Raw genomic sequence first — 22273 nt, forward strand, 5'->3', positions numbered from 1 at the left:
TTACAGGCATGAGCTACTGCACCTGGACAATAATAGCTTTTAGTAGGGTTGAGGAAAGACCTGTAAAGAGCACCTGGCATACAGTCGAGCTCTGCCCCTCAGTCTATCCACCCTCTCAATGGTGGAGTCCACTAGTTGTTCCGGATATCTGTTCTCCCTGTAAGCAATTCAGTCCGTGGTTCTTGGTTGGGCATGTGGCTGCCCAGAATGGAAGCTGCATTTCCCAGCTTCCTCTTGCAGCTGGGTCTGGTCACATGAATAAGCTCGAGTGGTGTATGTGAAAGTGCCATGTGGCAACTTCTGAGAACTTTCCTGAAAAGAGAGCTGGTGCAGACCCTCTGCCCTCTTCTTCATCCTTTTCTCCACTCCACTGCCTGCAATGCATATGTGATTGCTGGAGCTCTAGCCGCTATCCTGAACCATGAGGTCAAAAGCCACACCCAGAAGTTGCTGGAATTATTCATTCAACAAACGTCCATTGAGCACCTATGCCATGTGACAGGCTGCGTGCTGGATGAATCAGGCACAGTGCTTGCCATCGGGGAGCTCCCAGTCCCGATGCGGAACAGGCAGGTACCAGATGCCAAGGAAGTACCTGGGTGGGGCGACTAACCCATGCTGGGAAGTGGGAAGGTCATGGAGGTTTCCGGGCAGAAGTAGGATTGAATTGAGCCCTGAAAGATGAGTAGGCATTAAACAGGCAGGTGGTTGGGAGTAAGGTTATACAGGGCTTGATTAGACCTATTCTCAGGGTGAGCCACAGGAAATGCCTCTCGGTGGACTTGTGTCCCTGAAAACTTGCTCTGGCTACCAGGTAGAGAAAGGCTAGTAGGAGCTGAGACTGGATGAGGTTGGAGGCCAGGGAGGAGGCTGCTGCAGCAATCAGGGACAAGATGGTGGTAGCCGGAGCTAAGGGAGGGGAAGAGGAGGGGACAGGAGAGGGCCGATTCCAGGTATAGTTAAGAGGCAGCAAGGCAGGGCCTGGAGATGGACTGGTTGGAGCAGGAAACGGAGGCTGCAGGTGACTCCCAGGCTCCTGGCTCCACTTCGAGACAGGGACACAGGAGATCAGGTTTGGGGGAAGGATATGGGGCAAGTGGTGGTGCCAGAAGATTCACACGCAGAGGCATTAGGGGAAGAGGTGGGGGCAGAGTCCCCAGGAACAGCCACGGCGAAGGTCACCATGTCCTGCTGAGTTCCCTCCATTCCCTCGGCCCCCGCTGGGCCATTCCTGTCGCCTGCTCACCGAGCAAGCACTTCACTCTATGCTAAGCCACCTCTCGGCCTCCCTGCCCCCGCCCTGCAGAAGCTACACTCATGGGCCTGCCATTCAAGGCCTTCCTCCCCGGGCCTCGCCCCTCCCTCGCACGCACCGCGCCTCGCCCGGGAGGGAGGGGCGCTCTGGCTCCCGCAGGCCGGGATGGGGGTGCAAAGGGTTTGGCGGGGAAGCACCGTCCCCTGCAGGCCCGGGTGAAGGGCCCGCGCCGCGGTCGGGAGGGACTTTGAGGACCCCAGGACGCCGGGGGCGTGGCGAGATCGGTCCCGCTGCAGGGCAGGGAGGGCCCCTCCGGCGTCGCCCGCCGCGGACCCTTAGTCCAGGAGGGAGCGGGAGTCCCGGGCTCCGATTGGGCGGCGCTGGCGGGGCCGTTCGCTCCGACCAATGAGCGCGGGCCGGGCGCGGCGGTGGGCGGGGCAGCGACCGCTGCCCGGAGCCGCGGCGCCCGCGGGCTGAGCTCGGCGATCTGGGCCCCAGCTAGGCGGTGGGGCGGGGCGGGGAGCGAGCGGGGCCACCCGCCGGGCCGCGGAGACTGTCGCCTGGCGCCCAGGTAGGGATCGGCGGGGAGGGGACGCGGGCTTGGAGCGGGAGGACGAACGCCTTAACACCTGCCCCGAGCCTGCAAGGGAGAGGCGGGGGGTCTGCGAGGCCGCGTCTACTAGGGAGCCGGGATCTGGTCAGGGCGGGGATCCTTCCCCTTCTGTCTGCTGGGCCGGGTCTGCGGGGTGCCTCGGGGAGTCTGCTCGGGTCTGCGCCGGCCGCCGGGAGCGCATCGCCGCGGGCGCCCCGCCGTCTGCGTCCTTCCCCGCTTCTGTGTGCGGACCGCATCCGTCCCGGGTGCACCGTCCCCCGCGCCCGGCTCCTGGTGGAGGCCGCGTCTGTGCTGAGTGGGCCCGGCCCGGGGCACCCACGTGCGGTTCTCCGCGGAGCGCTCCTCCCACGGCCCTCCGGAGCGTCTTCCTGCAGGAGCCGGGGGCGGGGTGGGAGATGAATGGGGCAGCAGCGGCGCGCGGCTCTGGCTGCGCTGGGTCCTGCCTTGGCTGGGACGAGAGGGGGCGGCAGAGGCGGGCGCTGCGGCTTCGAGGCCCGGGAGGCGCAGGACTGGTGGCTGGGGGGGGGGTGTCCACGTGCGCGGGGACCTGCGTGTGCTGTTTGGAGGCGGGTGTGCGTGTGTCACGTGGACGCGGGAGTGTGCCTGTGTCTGCGTGGGGGGTGCCGGACAGGATGGAGTGGTGAGTGAGGGCGGGTCACGCGGACACGGGCGTGTGCCTGTCAGGGGAGGGGGTGTGCTCAAGTCTTGAGGGCGTTGCAGGGCTGTGCAGAGAAGGCTGTGTCACAGGCCACAGGACCGCGCCTTGGTGGTGTCCGCAGGGCGGGCACAGGAGTGTAGGAGGGGCACACAGCTTGTGCACTGGAGGATCCCAGGGAAGTGGCACTGGCCTCCCCAAGCCCTGCCCTCTTTCCTCCAGTACACACAAATTGACCCTCCACTGCATCCCAGGCGCACACACTCTGGGACGTGTGTCTTCGCCTCCTCCTAGGTCTCCCACCGTCAGTCCTCACAGCAGCCACGGGAGTCGTTTTAAACCTCACCCTGAGGCACTCCCCTGCTCACAACCTCCACCTGCCTTTGGGGGCCTCCTGGGCTCTGTCCACCAAGCTACCCTCACCCCCAAACCAAGCCCTGAGTCCCAGCCAGGAAATGACTGCTATGCAGTGTGAACTTCCATCCTCTCCTTGTCCTGAAATCCTGCTGAGTGCTCAGAAGAGAACTCAGGTGCCACCTCCTCCAGGAATCCATCCCTGAGGCCAGCACAGTGAATGAGGGACCTTTCTCTCCAGATGTAACTCCCCTTGCTGTCAGGTGCCGCTTACGTGGGGAAGACTCCACGCCAACCACATCAGCCTCCCTGCTGTTCTTTATATGGATCAAGCACTGTCCCCCCATGGTGTTTGCACCTGCTGGTCCCTGCGCCTGAAACGCCCTTCCCCAGATAGCTACACCGCCTCCTCCCGCTTCCTTCCTTCAGGTGTCTGCTCCAATCCTGCACCCAAAAGGCCTTCCTGAACCACACTGTTATCACAGCATCTCCCAGCCCCTTTCTCTTGATCCTTCTTACTCTGCTGTATTTTTCTTCATAGTATGTACCACTTGACATATCATATCTGAATCACTGGCTTTCTTGGTCTTTGCTCCTTGCCCCCACAAGAAATTAAACTGTATGAGAGCAGAGACTTGTTCTTTTTGGTTCACTGCTGTATCTCCCCACACAGGCTTGCACAGAGCCTGGCAGACAGTAGGTGCTCTGTGACTATTTGTGCTTGTATCCCAGATGTCCATGTCCCTGGCTGCTTCCTAGCCTGTGACCCCCCTACCTTTACCCCCAATCTGAGGCCACTTCTGCTCCTCTGTCCCTGACATTCCAAGTTCCTGGAAGGCCAGCTCTGGGAGGACTGTAACCACATTTGCATGTTGGAAATCCTCCCTCTAGCAACTGGTGTGGAGGATGGGGTAGGGTGAGGTGGAGGTGTGAGCCTGGAGTCAGGGAAGACCCATGTGGCCGGGAACGAAGCAGTAATCGGAATCTGGACTTCTAAGGCGTTCAACTTGTGAGCTCACCCAGCTGGTAGTGGGGAGATCAGGGAGGGCTCTCAGAAGAGGCAATGGCTGAGCTGTCCTCCAGGCAGCAGAGGAGAGGGAGGTGTGATCCTGGCAGAAGCACAGCTTGTACAGAGGCCTGGCAGCAGGACAGAGTCTGCAGTTTGGGAAGCTGTGGTGTGGCTGGAGTGGAGAGTAAGTGTGGGGTTGTGGGGAGTGAGGATGGGCAACAGGGAAAGGATGAGTGACAAGGAGGGCTCCTGGATTGCTGGTCTGGGTCAGAAAAGAATGGGGAGGATGTGGTACCCGTCTTGTAATGGAGACGGAGGATGAGCAGGTTTGGGGAAGATGCTGAGTTGAATCTGGGCCCTGTTGGATCTGAGCTGCTCGGGAACATGGAGGGGCAGGCGGCAGCTAGCTGGAAAGAGTGGGGCTGGAGGCACAGACCTGGTGTGGAGGATGAGGAGGGGCACAGGATGAGGCCTGAGGACCATCAGCCTCTGTGGGTGGGCCAGGACGATGCGCTGGGGGTAACTGTGCTGAGTCAGGCAAGAGCCCGCATCAGTGCTTGGGGGCTCCCCAAGGATGGTGGGAGCGGGCGTCCTCACAGCAGGAGTCGTCAAGCATGACTTGGCACCAGATGCCTGGGCCTCCCTCAAGGGGACTGAGTCATCCTGGGTGGGGGCGGGAGCTGCGGAGGGCACCCGTTGCCAGGGCCATCCAGACACTCGTCAGGATCATAAACACGGCTCCAGTGAGGCGGCCCAGGGATGTGAGGACCACCTTCTGTGTCTGGCCTGGGTGGCTGCCACCTCTGCGGCTTTCCCTTCTGTTCGGTCCTCTGCTGGTAAGGGCTGTCCATCCCCTCGCCTGGACGTAGCTGGTCCCCTGCCTCGGCCTGGCACTGGGGTTCACAGCGGCCTTCCAGAGCTCGCAATGAGGCCTGACCAGGGCCTGAAGTCCTCCCAGGCGGAGCTGCTCGAACCCACGTGGATGGCAGCAGGGTCTGCCTGCTCTGCCCTGCTCCGGGACTCCTTTGAGGGATACAGCTGGATGGGGCATGTCCTGAGGAGGAAGCCAGGCCAAGCGGGCATGTGGAGCCAGGGACCCACATTCCTTGGAAGTGGCCAGACACTTGGGGGGTGGGGCACAGCCTGGGAGAAGAAACCTGGGTGGTGGGTATGTGCCAGGCCATCTTGGAGCCGGGGGCAGAGGTGGAGTTGGACCTTGTACATCAAGGCTCTCTTGGATGCTTCTAGCCACAGCCACATCCCTGCCCAACAGGGCTCTGGCACAGACTCCTCCTGTGTCCACACCCCATTCTGTTTGTCCCATCGCCCTGGGAGCTGGCAGGATGGTGGCTCCCTGTTTGATTCAAATGTTAGGAAACTGAGGCTCCAAGAGGCTCAATGACTTGTCCGAGGCAGCAGGTCCCCAGTCTGGGAGGACGGGATTGAAGTGGTTTTTCCCAAAGAGGGAGGGCTTGAGTCTGGCCATTCTTAGCCACAGGACTAAGCCAGTGCCCAGGCCCGTAGGAATCCTTGCTGTACCATGGGCCTGGGTCCCAGCCTGTCTGTCCATCTTTCTGTTTGCCCACATGGCCCTAGTTACCCACCGAATTAAGTTTCTACAAAGTATCTACTGAGGCCTGAGCTTGGGAAGGGCCTTGAGACACCCCCTGCGTGAGCCCCCAGATGGGCTTGGGTTTCTGCCTGGGGCACAGAACCCAGCCCAGCAGGCAGTGCCAGGCTGCTGGGCCTAGTGACTACGGGGGAAAGTCCAGATATGAGCTCTGGGATCAGGCTCCCAGGACCCCCGGGGTGCAGGTCACCCCCCTACCCTGGGCCTATGTACACGGAGACCTGCAGGCACACACGCACATAAGCACACCTGCACACACACACATCACACCGAGGTTTTCATCTCCATGCAGATGCGCTCCTGTGGGGACCACAACACGCACAGACACACACCGCCACCCCAGGCCCACAGCCTGTGTGCACATATTCCCTCCCGTGCAGACGCGCGGCGGGGCGCCAGGCCCTGTCTCCCCGACACGACACGCGGCAAGAACCTTGGGCCTTCCCGGCGGCCGCCTCCCTCGCAGACACGCTTAGTCACCTGAATTTGATCCAGGCGGGCGGGAGGGACGGAGAGCCTGACGTCAGCCCTCGCAGCCGCCTTCCGCCCGCCCGCGCCTCCATCTGTGCCACAGCGTGTCCCAGCAATCACAACAGCGACAGCACAACAACAACTCACTTTTACGGCGCCTCCTTAGTGGCAGGCCCTGTTCTGAGTGCCTTACGCACACTCCCTCCTCAGCATCTCACCACGTGCGTGAGGTGAGACCCACTAGAACCCCATTTTGCGGGTGAGGAAAGCCCAAGACACAGAGGCGAGGCCACCTGCTCACGGGCTCCCCGCCGGGAAAGGGTGCTGCCTGGCTGCCTGGCTTCTGAGCCTGGGCGCCAAACCGGGTAACACGGCTCAGGCTGGAACAGGAAGCCCTTCTGCCCCGACTTGCTGGGTGATCCCGGGCGCATCCCCACCCGTTGGGCCTCCCTCTACCTATCTAAGAAAAGCAGGGAAAGGTGTTCAAGGGTAAAGGAGGATGGCCTTTTGCTGGAATGGCAACCTTTAGGAAATATGCAAATTTTATGGGCCCGGGGGCAGCCTATGGCTTCTGCCTGTGGCGGCTCTGAGCTCCGTAGTCCCTGCCTAGGGTCAAAGAGCAGGAGCTCCCAGCTCTGGAGTTCATTCTCTTCTGTGTGCTGGGGTCTGAGGCTTGCTGGGGTTGCGTCTCTGCGGCTGCTTTCTCATCTGTCTAATGGGGACAGGGCTGTAACGATCACTATGGCAACCACTCATTTGTTCAACAAATATTTATCGAGTTCCTATCACACGCCAGGCACTGATGATCTTTTGGAGACAAGGCAGATGAGAGCCCTAATCTCATGAAACTTACATTCCAGAGGGAAAAACATGGCTTGCGGAGTGAGGGGAAGGGGCGGAGGGGTGGGCCACCTGGTAGGAGGAGCCTGGCGGGGCCTGGAGGGTGTTCCCAGCTTTGGCTTCCTCCTTGCTATGCTATGCTATGGTTTCCAAGCTCTCCCTGAAGCTCCAGCTCCACTCACTGTCCCTCTCACCTCCTGCAGGGAGGCTTTCCTATGCCACAGCCTCTCACCTCCTCCAGGGAGCCTCCTTATGCCACAGCCTCTCACCTCCTGCAGGGAGGCCTCTATGTCTCAGCCCCACTCACTGTCCCTCTCACCTCATCCAGGGAGGCCTCCCTATGCCACAGCCTCTCACCTCCTCCAGGGAGGCCTCCTTATGTCTCAGCCCCACTCACTGTCCCTCTCACCTCCTCCAGGGAGACCTCCTTATGCCACAGCCTCTCACCTCCTCCAGGGAGACCTCCTTATGCCACAGCCTCTCACCTCCTCCAGGGAGACCTCCTTATGCCACAGCCTCTCACCTCCTCCAGGGAGACCTCCTTATGCCACAGCCTCTCACCTCCTCCAGGGAGACCTCCTTATGCCACAGCCTCTCACCTCCTCCAGGGAGGCCTCTATGTCTCAGCCCCACTCACTGTCCCTCTCACCTCATCCAGGGAGGCCTCCCTGTGCCACAGCCTCTCACCTCCTCCAGGGAGACCTCCTTATGCCACAGCCTCTCACCTCCTCCAGGGAGGCCTCCTTATGCCACAGCCTCTCACCTCCTCCAGGGAGGCCTCCTTATGCCACAGCCTGTCACCTCCTCCAGGGAGACCTCCTTATGTCTCAGCCCCACTCACTGTCCCTCTCACCTCCTGCAGGGAGGCCTCCTTGCATCACAGCCACACTCACTGTCTCCCGCCCCCTCTTCCAGGAAGGCCTCCCTGATACTCTACCCTCACTCAGCCTCCTCACCTCCTTCACCTCCTCCAGGGAGGCCTCCTTGATACTCCAGCCTCACCAACTTCCTCTCAATCCTCTGGGTTCCAGCTTCCGTGCCTTTTCCTGTTCCCAGCGTGGGGGCTTCTCTCTTCCTTTCTCCATGTCAGCACCAGCCCCCACCACCTCCAGGCTTCCACTCATTCAACACACTGCGTACCAGGCACAGGGGATCTGGACCTCACCCTTACCCTCAGTCTACCTCCAAACCCTGCTGTGAGCCTGGGAAATCTGGGAAGGCAGGGAATCCACAGGACAAGTCGGGAGACTGGGGCTCAGAATTGGGAAGGAGCTTGTCTAGGGCCCCTGGTAGGTCAGCAGGCAGGACTGGAACCCAGCCTTGGCTCCTCAGCGGCCAGTGGACTCCAGCCAGCCCTGCCTCGCTGACATCTGTCAAAGCAAAGGGATGGGGAATGAGGGGTGGAGCAGGCCCTTCACCATGTGCACTCTGGGTCTCCCTGAGATCCATGTTCTCAGTCGCTGTGTGGGTACGGAGGAAGTTACCAGCAGACAGGAAGGATGGAAGATCAGGAGTTCACTCACTTCCTTCTCCTGAGAGGATGCAGAGTCCAGCGCAAGCAGGGGGAGGGGCACCAGGTTGGGCATGGCCAGCGCTGTACAAGCCTGGAACAGAGATGGAGGTCTCAGGCGGAGTGTCAGGGTTCAGTCTGGAGTCAGGATGTAGCCCTGGGTCATGGCTGAAGATGAGGGCTGGGGGTCACCTCCCTGACGTTGCAGCCACCACACAGTGACTTTGAGAACATGGGTCTCAGGGGACGTCATGCCCTGTTTCACCCTCATTCCCCTCATTCCAATCCCCTTGCTTTCTTTTTTTTTGAGACGGAGTCTTGCTCTGTTGCCCAGGCTAGAGTGCAGTGGCACGATCTCAGCTCACTGCAACCTCCACCTGCTGGGTTCAAGTGATTCTCCTGCCTCAGCCTCCAGAATAGATGAGATTACAGGTGCATGCCACCATGCCTGGCTAATTTTTGTATTTTTAGTAGAGACAGGGTTTTGCCATGTTGGCCAGGCTGGTCTCGAACTCCTGACCTCAGGTGATCCGCCCACCTCGGCCTCCCAAAGTGCTGGGATTACAGGTGTGAGCTACCGCCCGGGGCCCATCCCCTTGCTTTGACAGATGGCGATGAGGCAGGGCTGGCTGGAGTTGGGAACCCCAGGGAAGTCTTCCTGGAAGCAGTGAGAGGGATGGGGGTAGGAGGCTGAAACATCAAGGAGGGCTCCCTGGAGGAGGCGGGTGGGTCTGAAGCTCCAGCAAGGCTTCTGAGTTACTAGTGTCTAGCTCAGCTTCCAGGAGGCAGTGTTGGAGTGTTCTGCTGTCAAGGGTTGGGACTCATGACTCACAGGGCTGCATGCTGTTCTGGGGCTGAGCTGACCCTGGGTTCTGCCCCTTCCAGTGCTGCTGGGCCTCCAGGCTTCTGCCCCTGTCTGTCCTGACTCCAGAATGTCAGATTCTCTCTGCTTCCCTGTGAAGCCAGCAGGCAGCGGTGACTGCCTCTGTTACCGGCGGGGATACTGAGGCCTGGAGGGCTGGCATTCAGCAGAGGCAATGTGAATTCATTCAGTTCATAGGGACAGACTTGAGTCTGGGTGTTGGCAATCCCGGTGGAGGGAACAGCCAGGGCAAAGGCATGGAGATGGGACCCACAGGGCTGTGGGTACCTTACCTGGTAGCCAGCCTGACACACAGGAGTGAAGCCTTCTCTGCCCTCCTTTCTCAGCTTCCCGACAAGGCTACGCAGAAGACCCCCCTTGACTGAAGCAATGGAGGGGGGTCCAGCTGTCTGCTGCCAGGATCCTCGGGCAGAGCTGGTGGAACGGGTGGCAGCCATCGACGTGACCCACTTGGAAGAGGCAGATGGTGGCCCAGAGCCTACTAGAAACGGTGTGGACCCTCCGCCACGGGCCAGAGCTGCCTCCGTGATCCCTGGCAGTACTTCGAGACTGCTCCCAGCCCGGCCTAGCCTCTCAGCCAGGAAGCTTTCCCTACAGGAGCGGCCAGCAGGAAGCTATCTGGAGGCGCAGGCTGGGCCTTACGCCACGGGGCCTGCCAGCCACATCTCCCCCCGGGCCTGGCGGAGGCCCACCATCGAATCCCACCACGTGGCCATCTCAGATGCAGAGGTTGGTGGGGCAGCACGAGGGGTTGTTCATGAGCCCCTCAATAGACTGCAATGAAGACTCTTTCCTGCCCCTATCTGTGCCACACACCTATCTGGCTTTGGTTTGCATACCCTCAGAGCTGGGGAGATCACTACCTAACAATATAGCCTCTTCCCAACCAGGGGAGCTGCGGCTGAGCCAAAGGCTGCCTTCTCTAAGTCCTGCTATTCCCACTCCCAGCCTAGGCCTGGGAAATAGGTCTCTCCCTGGTCCCCTATGTAGTCTTCTTAGAGATGTGAAGATAGAGGCTATGTCCCCCCCACCCCCTAACTCTTCCCCAGCTTGCATCCCTCGCCTCTAATTCTGCCTCTTAGAGTCCGCTCTGCCTCAGAAACGGCCAGCCTGGCTCCAGCCTCTGGGCTTCAGCTGGAGTTCTTGCCACTAATTCTGAAAGTGAACTCAGGTTCTAAGCAGTCTACGGATGTCAGGGGCTGAGCTTTTCGTGCCTGAACCCAGGCTCTCGGCCTCTGTGCCCAGGGCTCCTCATCTTGTCCCTGGAGTCTAGACCTTCTCGTTCAGCTGCTTCTGGAAATAGTTGCTCATGGGTTTCTCGTGGATTGGGGTCTCCCAGACTCCAGAATCCAGACAGGAATTAGCGTTTTCCCTTCACCACTGCGTCTGGGGAACACAGCACAGCCATGGCGTCACCATCCATGTTTTCTTTTTTATTTATTTTTATTTTTTATTTTCTCTTATTTTGTTTGTTTGTTGTTCTTTTTTTTTTTTTTTTTTCCATCCATGTTTTCAAACATGAGCCACATCTTCTCATCACATACGGGAGCGATGGCACCACCAGCTCCCCCATCCAAACTCAAAAGCTTGGTGAGACCTGGAGGTCCGGGAATGAGGGGCCTGTGGCCAGAAGTAGACCCTGAACGGGCTCTGAGGTAGGAGCAGTGCTGCCTCTGGACCCAGCTCAACCTGGTGCTCACTCTTCCCCCACAGGACTGCGTGCAGCTCAACCAGTACAAGCTGCAGAGTGAGATCGGCAAGGTAGGAGTGGCCAGGCTGAGAGCAGTGGGGGCTTCGGGATCCTCTGCTTGGCGCTGTTCCTTCTCCTGTGTGGGAGGGAATGGGAAGCAGAGCCGGGCAAGTCCTAGCCTGGAGGTGAGGACAGTTTCGTGCTCTGCGGGAATTTCCCAGGTACCCAGGGGGAGGGTGGAAGATGACTCTTGATTCCTGACTCCCAGAGTTCCTGACAGTTGACAAGGAGGGACTGAGGGAGGCATGGAGCCGTGTTGAGCCAAGCAGGGGCAGTTACCAGGGCACAGGAGTCCCCTCCCCGTCTGCTACAATATTTGCCCATGAGCCAGCTGGTGATGGGAGGTGCAGATGGGGTGCAGGAGAGACCAGAGCTGCGCGGGCTCCCCACCTCCTGAGCTGCTCCTGGGAGGGGTTGCCCTGTCCAGGTGGGGCTGACCGATGCCTGTCTGCAGGGTGCCTACGGTGTGGTGAGGCTGGCCTACAACGAGAGTGAAGACAGACACTATGTGAGTCTGGGGATAGGAGGGAGGTGTTGCCCACGCCAGGCCGTGGAAGCCTGGGGGTTGGGGCAGGAGTTGTGCTCAGGAGATAGAGGACAGGGCTGCCTGAGAGTGAGCTCCCTGTCCCTGGGGGTATGCAAAGGAATGAGCTTCCTAACCCTGGGGATATGCAAGCAGAGGCTGGATTCCTCTGTGGGGAGAGTTCCAGAAAGACTTGCTGGGGGAATGAGGGGAAGGGCTAGGCTCAGATGTGGCCACCCCCTAACCTCGCTTAACACGTACCTGGGCTACACTCTCAGGGCCAGTAGCAGATGTCCAGTGTGCCTCTCCGGACCTCAGTCCACACGTACTAGCCTGTTCTGGCTCCCGGTGGCTTCACGCTAGTGACGTTTCTGTCCCTCCTTCCTTAGGCAATGAAAGTGCTTTCCAAAAAGAAGTTACTGAAGCAGTATGGCTTTCCACGTATGTATCTTCTGGTCCTGTCCCTGGGAGCTCCTAGCCTGGGAAGCGGAGGAGACCTCGGTCCCAAGCTAGTTTTGGCTAGGAATGGCGTAGAGAGGGAGACAGCGTGAGCAGAGGCCTGGGGATGGAATGTGCCTGGTGGGTTGGGACAAGACCACGGGCGTGCAAGACTCTTGCTTGAGACTGGTTTGGGGGCCGCGGTGAGGCCCAGCCACCTGGAACAGGTGCTTGAATTCTCTTCCTGGTTACAGGTCGCCCTCCCCCAAGAGGGTCCCAGGCTGCCCAGGGAGGACCAGCCAAGCAGCTGTTGCCCCTGGAGCGGGTGTACCAGGAGATTGCCATCCTGAAGAAGCTGGACCACGTGAATGTGGTCAAACTGATTGAGGTAGGGGGAGCTGGTGGTGAGCAGATGGGAACCGGCACCTGAGTCTCATGGGAGCCGCTTCTGGTGCTGGGGAGCCCCTAGCACAGACCCAGGGATCTTGCCAAGGAAGCAGATGTGGCTGAGGCCTCTGATGACAGGGCCAGACTTGGGGTGGGGCTGCAGGGAGGCTTTGGGAGCCCAGCCTGGTCAGGGATGTTCCCAAGTTCCCACGGAGGGTGAGGGCTGCCCCAGAGGCAAGAAGTGAGCCCCTCATTGCAGCAAGAAGGGAGGAAGGCTGGATGTCACGTGGCAGGCCAGGCTGGGGGTCAGTGACTTCTGAGGCCCCGTCAGTCTGGCACCTGTGCACTTCCTGCTCCATTGTCTGGGGTGTTTGCAGTGCATGCTAAGGGTTCTGGGGCTGGCAAGGACCAGGAGGCCTGGGACCCCCAACCCCATGTCTGCTCCCTCTGACCAGGTCCTGGATGACCCAGCTGAGGACAATCTCTATTTGGGTGAGTGACCTGGCTCATTCCTACAGCAGCTCACCCAGGGCTGGCCCAAGGGCTCCCTTGGGACACATATGACCTTCAGGTGGGCAGTGTAAATACACTGACCTCCTGGGGACAGAAGAAAAACACACGTTCTGAAGCCCTGGATTCCCTTGCCCAGTCCTGCAGAACCAGGCCCAGAATATCCAGTTAGATTCAGCAAATATTCCCAAGCCCCACTCCCTACTTCCCTCTGAGCAGCAAGACAGTGGATCCATTTGGGCCGTGCACTCAGGTAGATGCAGGAAGCAGGCTACACAGGTTCCCAGACACTGTAGCTCTGTGCCTCAGTTTTCTCACCTATAAAACAGGGATACTAGTGGTATCTACCTCATAGGGTCGATGTGAGGAGTAACTGAGTAACTATATGTGAAGCACATTCGTTATTATCCTTGTTAATAGTAATGTTATTGTTTTAGTTCGTTGTGTCTGGTTCAGGGCTGGGCTTAGAGGAGGCCTCAGAAAATGGGGCAGAAGAAGAACTGGCTTAGGAATTAGAGGCTGAGGCTTTAGTCTCCACTCCCTACCCTACCTGCCTGTCTGCTATGACCTTTAGGAAAATTTCTGCCCCTTCTCCGTGCCTCAGTTTCCCCCTCTGTCAAAGGGCCCCATGCTGATGCTGATGGTTCTCACCTGGTACCTGAGGATCAGATGAGGCAGGTCCATAGCAGATCCCACTCTCATGCATTTATTTGCTCTGATATCCCAGGAACCCCTGTCCTGTCCCTGCCTCAAGTATGCCTGCATGCCTGCCCCCTCTCCTACCCTCCAGACCAGGGAGGGACCTTAGCATCGGCTGCTTTGCCAGCTAGCTACACCTTACCTTCTTGTCTTTTCTTTCAGTGTTTGACCTCCTGAGAAAGGGGTGAGTTCCCCGTCCTGATCAGGCAGGTCAATTCTCATCCAGGCCTTCCTTCCTTTCCCTCCCTGTGTCCCCAGCCCAAGGGTCAGCTACTCTAGGAGAAGTCAGAGACGGAGGCCCTGCCCTTAGGGGTTAATAAGAGACCAAGAGGACCATTCTTTGAAGGCTGATGGGGGTCAGTGAGACTGCAACAGTCAGCAGGGAGACCTCTGGAAAAGGGGATGGGTTTTGACCCAGGCCTTGAAGAACTGGGAAGATATGGATGGAGGAGAGGGGGAGGAAAGGAGAAAGGAGTGTTTTTTAGGTCAAAGTATAGAGGTGGGACTCAACTCTTAGAGGTATTCAAATCATAGAGGGTTTTTCAGCTTTCCAACAAGTCTGTGAACGGAGTGGGTGGGATTCCATTTGCTCCTATTTGTGAGAGGGAAAGCCGAGGACCAGAGATGGTATGTGGCTTCCTCCAGGTCACACAGCGAGTCACTGATGGAGCCCAGGTTCCACATGTCTGCCCTCTGCGGCTTTTCAGGGTATTTACAGAGCAGATGACATGGAGTAATGAGCACGGGGCTGGGTGTTCCGGGACCCTCACTGCCAAGGCTTCAATGCAGGCTGCAGCTTGTCTCTCTGCCTGGGCAGCTTCCTACAGACCATTTTGGGGAGAGGGGCAGGGAGGGATGTCCTTTTAAGACTTGGAGGCTTTCACATGTTTTGACCTCTATCCAAAACAAGAAATATATATTTCTATTGCTATCCGTATCTGTAACTGAAACCAAAGTTTTACAAAACAGCGTATATCTTTACTACATGCAATATATTCTGATATATTCTACTTATTTAGGAAAAAAAAAAAGCAGTTGCCTCCCACTAAATTGATTTCGTGATCCTCTCTTGGGTCTGGATCCACGGTTTGAAACACAGTGCTCTAAATGGCATCTTTGCAATTGTTTGATTATAAGACTGTTAGGTACTTAGAAGTTAAGGAATATCAAGGCAATCAAATTAAGAGAAAGCTGATTTGAAATTATGATTGAAACGGAATATGTATGAGTATGTGTGCTTTACATTTTTTATTATATAGCAGAAAAAGCTAATGTCTTGGGTTCTAGGGACCCATGTGGGCACAGGTTTCCCGGGACGTCCCGACTGCCTGAATGGCCGGGTGCCCTGATTTCGGCTGAATGCCCCTCCCGCATCCTTCTCCATAGGCCCGTCATGGAAGTGCCCTGTGACAAGCCCTTCTCGGAGGAGCAAGCTCGCCTCTACCTGCGGGACGTCATCCTGGGCCTCGAGTACTGTGAGTGCGGGGCAGCCTGCCCACGCTAAGGCTGGGGGATCTAGCAGGCAGCAGAGCCCAGGCTGAGCAGTCGCTGAGCAGCTCCTGTCAGTCAGAGCTGGCCTGCCAATCAGCTTCAGTGGGAGTGGGGCATGCACGAGTGGGCGGGGCCAAGGCCGGGGTAGGGGGTGTGGCGGGCGGTGCACTTCACTGGGCATGCGCCAGATCCTTCGGCGTGTCTGCACCTGTGGGGCTGAGCCCTGGTTGTTCTGAACCTTTCTTCTGCTGAGTTCTTAGCCTAGCTTAGCGTTGCCACGGGGGCCTCAAGAGGTGCGGGAAGGCAGGGATGTATGTCCAACTGCTGGGGGAGAGTCTGCCCTGGCATGGGGCCAGGGCATGGTGGCAGGGTGGGTTTAACTGTGAGGGGCCCTGGCCTGATAAGAGCTCAGGAGGGTGAGGTGAGCTTGGCCTCTCATTTCAGTCATTAGCTGCATTCACTTGCCTGGGGGCATACGGGTGAAAGACCCAGACCTGAGTTCACGGCCTAGTGGGAGAAACAGGAATCTAGGCAGGCAGATAATAATGTGGTGCCTGCCAAGGCCGGGGGGGGCCCAGAGGCTGTCGGAGTGCTGGGGGCCTGGGGAAGTCTCCCGAAGAGGCTACTTATGATTCGGGTCCTGAGGGATGAGTCGAGTTCCCTGCTCAGGTTTTGAGGGATGGGGGTAGGAGACATAGGCCTGTACTCTTTGAGTCTGGGGAGAAGTGGAGTCTGGCCGAAGCCTCCAGTGGGCAGTGGTTAGTGAAAGATGTTGCTGGAAACACTGTCCAGGCCGCAGCATGAGGGCTGGGAATGCCTCCCCTGAGGTCTTTGCTGACTTCATCCTGCCAGCTCTGTGAGGCCCTGAGAGCTTTAAGCATGGGGAGGGGCATGATGGGATTTGTGCCTGAGAAAGCTCTGTCGGGCAGCTGTGTGGTGGCTGGATTGGAGTGTGTCATCAGAGGGTGAGAGGCAGCCAGCTGGCCAGGGAGGAGGCTGTTTCTGCAGCCCAAGTGACAGATGGTGAGGCCTGGATTAAGGCAGTGGCAGCGGGGTGGGTTTTGATGGGCTTTGGGCCTGCAGACGGCACTCACAAGGAGGTGGTGTGGTCAGCATGGGGTGACTTGCTGGTCTGGGGAGAGGAGAGCCCCTAGACACCCAGGGTCCTGGCTTGGATTGGGGACAAGGGGAGATGCCCATCTCTAAAATTTTAGCTTGGGCCAGGTGCAGTGGCTCATGCCTGTAATCCCAGCACTTTGGGAGGCCAAGGCGGGCAGATCACCTGAGGTCGGGAATTCGAGACCAGCCTGACCAACATGGAGAAACCCTGTCTCTACTCCAAATATAAAATTAGCTGGGTGTGGTGGCGCATGCCTGTAATCCCAGCCACTCAGGAGGCTGAGGCAGGAGAATCGCTTGAACCTGGGAGGCGGAGGTTGCAGTGAGCCGAGATCACACCATTGCACTCCAGCCTGGGTGACAAGAGCGAAACTCCATCTCAAAATACATACATACGTGTATAAAAATAAAAAATAAAATCTTAGCTTGGTTTCTTGGGAGCATATTCTTTCCCTGGGGGAACAGGGTGGGGATCTGGCTGAGGTTTGACCTGCAGTGACAGAAACAGGACTGTCTTTATCCTGCTTGAGCCTCTCCTTTGCCTTCAGATTAATACTCTCTTTGCACATATGGGGAGACTGAGGCACACGGAGGAGAGGGCTTTGCAGAAAGTCCCTACCAGAGGTCTAGAGGCATGGGATGGGAAGGGGACATTTTATCCCGGTACGGTCAGTGGCAGGCACAATCCTGTACCAGCTTGACTCCGCCTCCTTCCCATCGTGGTCCCTTCTTTCTACTGAAGTCATGTTGTCTGCTATCCCCTAGTCTCCACAAAGAAACGAGTTTATCTTACCTGGTTCTTGGGTAAAGCCTCATCAGGACCCAGCTAATCACAGTGAAGGGCCTTCCCTGGGGCCGAGTGGTTAGCACCAGGGGCTGGGCAGGTGGATGAGCAGAGGCACCAGGGCGCTGAAGACCTGCCTCATGATTCTGGCCCCAAGAAGGGAGAGTTGAGGCTGTCCTGAGAGGGCTCGGTGGTCAGGGCAGCCCAGGCCTGGTCCTCATCGATGGGGGTAGGTGCGGCGACGCAGGTGATGAGAAGCAGTTGGATCTGGAATAGATGTGAGCAGCTGAGCTCACAGACCTTGCTGATGGGAAGGGTGTGGGGTCTCAGGGGAGGAGTTGAGGATGATCCTGAGGTTTCTGGCCTTTCACAGAATGGGAAAGAATGGGGAGCAGCAGGGGCTTTTTGTTTTATTTTGTTTTGTTTTGGTTTTGTTGGTGGTGGGAGTTGCAGGCAGAGAAATCAAATTCTGAATTAGACATGTTATTACACTATGTTGAGATATACAGAGACATAGATCGATGCCTAGCTGCCTAGTTATCTATCAAGATGTCTACTGGAAATCCATGTGGGTAAAGAGCTGGAGTCCAAGGGAGAGGCTAGGGCTTGAGATAAGAACATGAGACTACTTTCCATGGTCAAATATCCACCCCCCGAGCTTCTGTGCCCTGATGGGTGTGTGTCAGATTGCTCGTGTGATGTACACCTGGCACATAGTAGGCAATCAAGAAAGTGCCACTGGTTTCATGGTTATTGTTATATGGCACCCATCCTCTCTGCCCCCAGCCTCCCTCTCCTCCTCTCCCTTCCCCTCTCTTCTCTCGCCTTCTCTATTCCCTCCTCTCCAACATCCTGGGGTCTGTTGGTCCAAGGGAAGGTATTTGCCAAGGAGGGAGCCCACAGGTCGGTGGTTGTGGGATGGGGTCAGTGTCTTTCTTGGCTGGGACCTTTCCGGCCATCTCAGCCTGAGCCACCCATCACTTTGTGGTGGTCCTAGGCCCAGGAAGCAGGGCAGGTTTCCAGCCTATTAGGTCATTTCTGATTTGGGATTCATCCTACTGTATGTGGCTGACCTTACACCCCAGCTGTGTCATCCTGCTCATCCCAAGGCCTGGGGTGCCATCCATCGCTGAAACCCCATCAGCCCAGATCCCTAGGGCTGAGATGGCACCTCTGTAGGATAGCAGAGTCACTACAGTCTTTTTTTTTTTTTTTTTTTTTTTGAGACGGAGTCTCCCTCTGTCGCCCAGGCTGGAGTGCAGTGGCCGGATCTCAGCTCACTGCAAGCTCCGCCTCCGGGTTTACGCCATTCTCCTGCCTCAGCCTCCTGAGGAGCTGGGACTACAGGCGCCCGCCACCTCGCCCGGCTAGTTTTTGTATTTTTTTTAGTAGAGACAGGGTTTCACCGTGTTAGCCAGGATGGTCTCGATCTCCTGACCTCACGATCTGCCCATCTCCGCCTCCCAAAGTACTGGGATTACAGGTTTGAGCCACCGCGCCCGGCCCCTAAAGTCTTACTGTCATTCCCAGCAGCAGGGACATCTTTGCCTAGCCTGGGTGGGGGATGGAACTGGAGAAAGGTTTTGATGGGCTTTGGGCCTGCAGATGGCACTCACAGGGAAGGTGCAGAGCTGGCCTAGGAAGAACTCTCCTCCCAGCCGGGCGCAGTGGCTCATGCCTGTAATCCCAGCACTTTGGGAGGCCAAGGCAGGGGGATCACCTGAGGTCAGGAGTTCCAGACCAGCCTGACCAACATGGCAAAACCCCATCTCTACTAAAAATACAAAAAGTAGCCAGGCGTGATGGCAGACACCTGTAATCCCAACTACTAGGGAGGCTGAGGCAGGAGAATCGCTTGAACCTGGGAGATGGAGGTTGCAGTGAGCCGAGATTGCGCCACTGCTCTCCAAGCTGGGCGACAGAGCAAGACTGTATCAAAAAAAAAAAAAAAAAAAAAAAAACAACTCTCCTGCCCTAGTTTCCTCTGCCCTCCCCACTCAGCAGCAGGTCCCTTGTTTGTCATGGAGAGGGCACTGGACTTGGAGTCCAAAGACTCCTAATATTCCAGTCCTCGCTCTGCTGCTCACACCTGTGTGCACCTACATGGAACAGATGGCCCTGACGTCCTCCTCCCAGGTCGTCACCAGACGAAAGCGTGCATGGGCTGGGATGTCCCAGCCGGCATCCCTGGCCGGGCGAGGACAGATGTGGGGTCCTGGACAGCGGTGCCCAGGCCAGCGCTCAGCGCAAGCTCTCTTTCTCTGCAGTGCACTTCCAGAAGATCGTCCACAGGGACATCAAGCCATCCAACCTGCTGCTGGGGGATGACGGGCACGTGAAAATCGCCGACTTTGGTGTCAGCAACCAGTTTGAGGGGAACGATGCTCAACTGTCCAGCACGGCCGGGACCCCGGCGTTCATGGCCCCCGAGGCCATTTCTGATTCCGGCCAGAGCTTCAGTGGGAAGGTGACTCACAGGCCCTGGGCCAGGCTGGGGTTCCTGTGGGGGGCGTAATAGCTTGCTGCAGGGGCCCAGTTTCTAACCTGAGGGTGCCAGGGTCCTTGTGTCTAGGGAGCGACATATTTGCTTCTCCCTTGGAGCCTGACGAACTCCACAACTTTGGCTTTCTCCTGTTTTCCAGCACAGTGGCCCCAAATCTCCCTTGCAGATATTTACGGTTGGTTGCTCTGTGCTGGGTTCTGGACCGGGCTGTGGAAGAGGCAGAGCCAAAGAGAACCCTGTTTCCTGCCCTCTGGATGGTTTCAGGGGAAGTTGGGGGTCCCTGCAGATCTTGGGACATGGCAGGATTTGAACTGTTCCTTGAAGAATGGGGAGGATCTGAGCAGGACCCGGAGCCCAGAGAATGAACCAGAGAACAGAGGGGCACAGGGTGGGGACAGAGGGTAAAGGGCCTAGAAGTTTGGGCTTTCTCCTAAGCAACAGAAGCAGAGGCAAAGTTATCTGAACAAGAGGTTACACAGTCTGGCGCAGTTCCCTACGCACTTGGCTGTTTTACCTGTGGAGTGCCAGCCGTCCCACTGCCAGGGAGGCTGTGGGTGAGAGGCATTTGGACACATGTGAGTATCCAGGAAAGAGGTCAGGAGGCCGGGCATAGTGGCTCATGCCTGTCATCCCAGTGCTTTGGGAGACCAAGGCAGGTCTCTTAAGGCTAGGAATTTGAGACAAGACTGGGCAACATAGCAAGACCCCATTTCTACAAAAAAATAAAAACAAGGCCAGGCGCAGTGGCTCAAGCCTGTAATCCCAGCACTTTGGGAGGCCGAGACGGGCGGATCACAAGGTCAGGAGATCGAGACCATCCTGGCGAACACAGTGAAACCCCGTCTCTACTAAAAAATACAAAAAACGGCCTGGCGCGGTGGCTCAAGCCTGTAATCCCAGCACTTTGGGAGGCCGAGACGGGCGGATCACGAGGTCAGGAGATCGAGACCATCCTGGCTAACACAGTGAAACCCCGTCTCTACTAAAAAATACAAAAAACTAGCCGGGCGTGGTGGCAGGTGCCTGTAGTCCCAGCTCCTCGGGAGGCTGAGGCAGGATAATGGCGTAAACCCGGGAGGCGGAGCTTGCAGTGAGCTGAGATCCGGCCACTGCACTCCAGCCTGGGCGACAGAGGGAGACTCCATCTCAAAAAAAAAAAAAAAATACAAAAAAAAAAAAAATACAAAAAACTAGCCAGGCGAGGTGGCAGGCGCCTGTAGTCCCAGCTACTCGGGAGGCTGAGGCAGGAGAATGGCGTAAACCCGGGAGGCGGAGCTTGCAGTGAGCTGAGATCCGGCCGCTGCACTCCAGCCTGGGCGACAGAGCGAGACTCCGCCTCAGAAAAAAAGAAAGAAAGAAAGAAAGAAAGAAAGAGGTTGGCGATGTTGATAAAGATTTTTTTTAATGTTTTATTTTGATATAATTCTAAATTTACAGAAAAGTTGGAAGAATAGTACAAAGAAATCCCGTATGTCTTTTTACCCAAATTCACCAGTTGTTGACATTTTGTTCCACTGGCTTTTTCATCATCTTTTTCTATTTATCTGTATTCATACTACATTTTTCTGAGCCATTTGAAAGTTACATTGAAGGTATTATGTCCCTTTATCACTAAATACATTAGTGGATATTTCCTTTTTTTTTTTTTTTTTTTTTTTTTGAGACGGAGTCTCGCTCTGTCGCCCAGGCTGGAGTGCAGTGGCCGGATCTCAGCTCACTGCAAGCTCCGCCTCCCGGGTTCCCGCCATTCTCCTGCCTCAGCCTCCCGAGTAGCTGGGACTACAGGCGCCCGCCACCTCGCCCGGCTAGTTTTTTGTATTTTTTAGTAGAGACGGGGTTTCACCATGTTAGCCAGGATGGTCTCGATCTCCTGACCTTGTGATCCGCCCGTCTCGGCCTCCCAAAGTGCTGGGATTACAGGCTTGAGCCACCGCGCCCGGCCGGATATTTCCTAAGAACAGGGACATTCTCTTACATAACCTCAGTACAATGATTAAAATTAGGAAATTCATCATTGATAAGACTTATGTATAGGCGGGCACGGTGGCTCACGCCTGTAATCCCAGCTCTTTGGGAGGCCAAGGCGGGTGGATCACCTGAGGTCAGGAGTTTGAGACCTGCCTGGCCAACATGGTGAAACCCCGTCTCTACTAAAAAATACAAAAATTAGCTGGGCGTGGTGGCAGGCGTCTGTAATTCCAGCTACTTGGGAGGCTGAGGCAGGAGAATCATTTGAACCCAGGAGGCGGAGGTTGCAGTGAGCTGAGATCGTGCCATTGCACTCCAGCCTGGGCGACAGAGTGAGACTCTGAAAAAAAAAAAAAAATTATATATAATCCACAGACCTTATTTAAATGTTATCAGTTGTCCTGATACTGCCCTTCACAACCTGTTCTTTTTCTGGTCCCAGGATCTGATCCAGGGCCACTTGCTGCGTTCACCTTCTTGTCTGTGGTGTCCTTTCATCTGGAAGAGGGCCTTGGCCTTCCTTTGTCTGTCCTGATCTTGACTTTTTTCTGGAGACAGAGTCTTGCTCTGTCACCCAGGCTGGAGTACAGTGGTGCGATCTCGGCTCACTGCAAGCTCCACCTCCCGGATTCATGCTGTTCTCCTGCCTCAGCCTCCCGAGTAGCTGGGACTACAGGTGCCCGCCACCACACCCAGCTAATTTTTTGTATTTTTAGTAGAAACGGGGTTTCACTGTGTTGGCCAGGATGGTCTTGATCTCCTGACTTCGTGATCTGCCCGCCTCGGCCTCCCAAAGTACTGGGATTACAGGTGTGAGCCACCGCGCCCGGCCGATCTTGACATTTTTGAGGAGAACAAGCCTGTTGTTTTGTAGGATGTTG

General features: G+C 56.9%; 1 protein-coding gene across 1 annotated transcript in view; it reads left to right on the top strand.

Moving 5' to 3' along the window:
• Window positions 1-1697: 1697 nt before the first annotated feature.
• Window positions 1698-22273, top strand: part of CAMKK1 (calcium/calmodulin dependent protein kinase kinase 1) — a 33366-nt gene continuing 12790 nt past the window's right edge. Inside the window, exons 1-10 of the mRNA XM_033185065.1 lie at window positions 1698-1826; window positions 9547-9949; window positions 10934-10981; window positions 11425-11478; window positions 11883-11934; window positions 12186-12319; window positions 12774-12810; window positions 13690-13711; window positions 14914-15002; window positions 19189-19388. Of these exons, the coding sequence (XP_033040956.1) occupies window positions 9590-9949; window positions 10934-10981; window positions 11425-11478; window positions 11883-11934; window positions 12186-12319; window positions 12774-12810; window positions 13690-13711; window positions 14914-15002; window positions 19189-19388 (996 nt within the window). The 5' untranslated portion in view covers window positions 1698-1826; window positions 9547-9589. The remainder of the gene's footprint in view (window positions 1827-9546; window positions 9950-10933; window positions 10982-11424; window positions 11479-11882; window positions 11935-12185; window positions 12320-12773; window positions 12811-13689; window positions 13712-14913; window positions 15003-19188; window positions 19389-22273) is intronic.

The sequence above is a fragment of the Trachypithecus francoisi genome, unplaced genomic scaffold (genome assembly GCF_009764315.1).
Source record: "Trachypithecus francoisi isolate TF-2019V2 unplaced genomic scaffold, Tfra_2.0 Lachesis_group20, whole genome shotgun sequence".
Lineage (NCBI taxonomy): Eukaryota > Metazoa > Chordata > Mammalia > Primates > Cercopithecidae > Trachypithecus > Trachypithecus francoisi.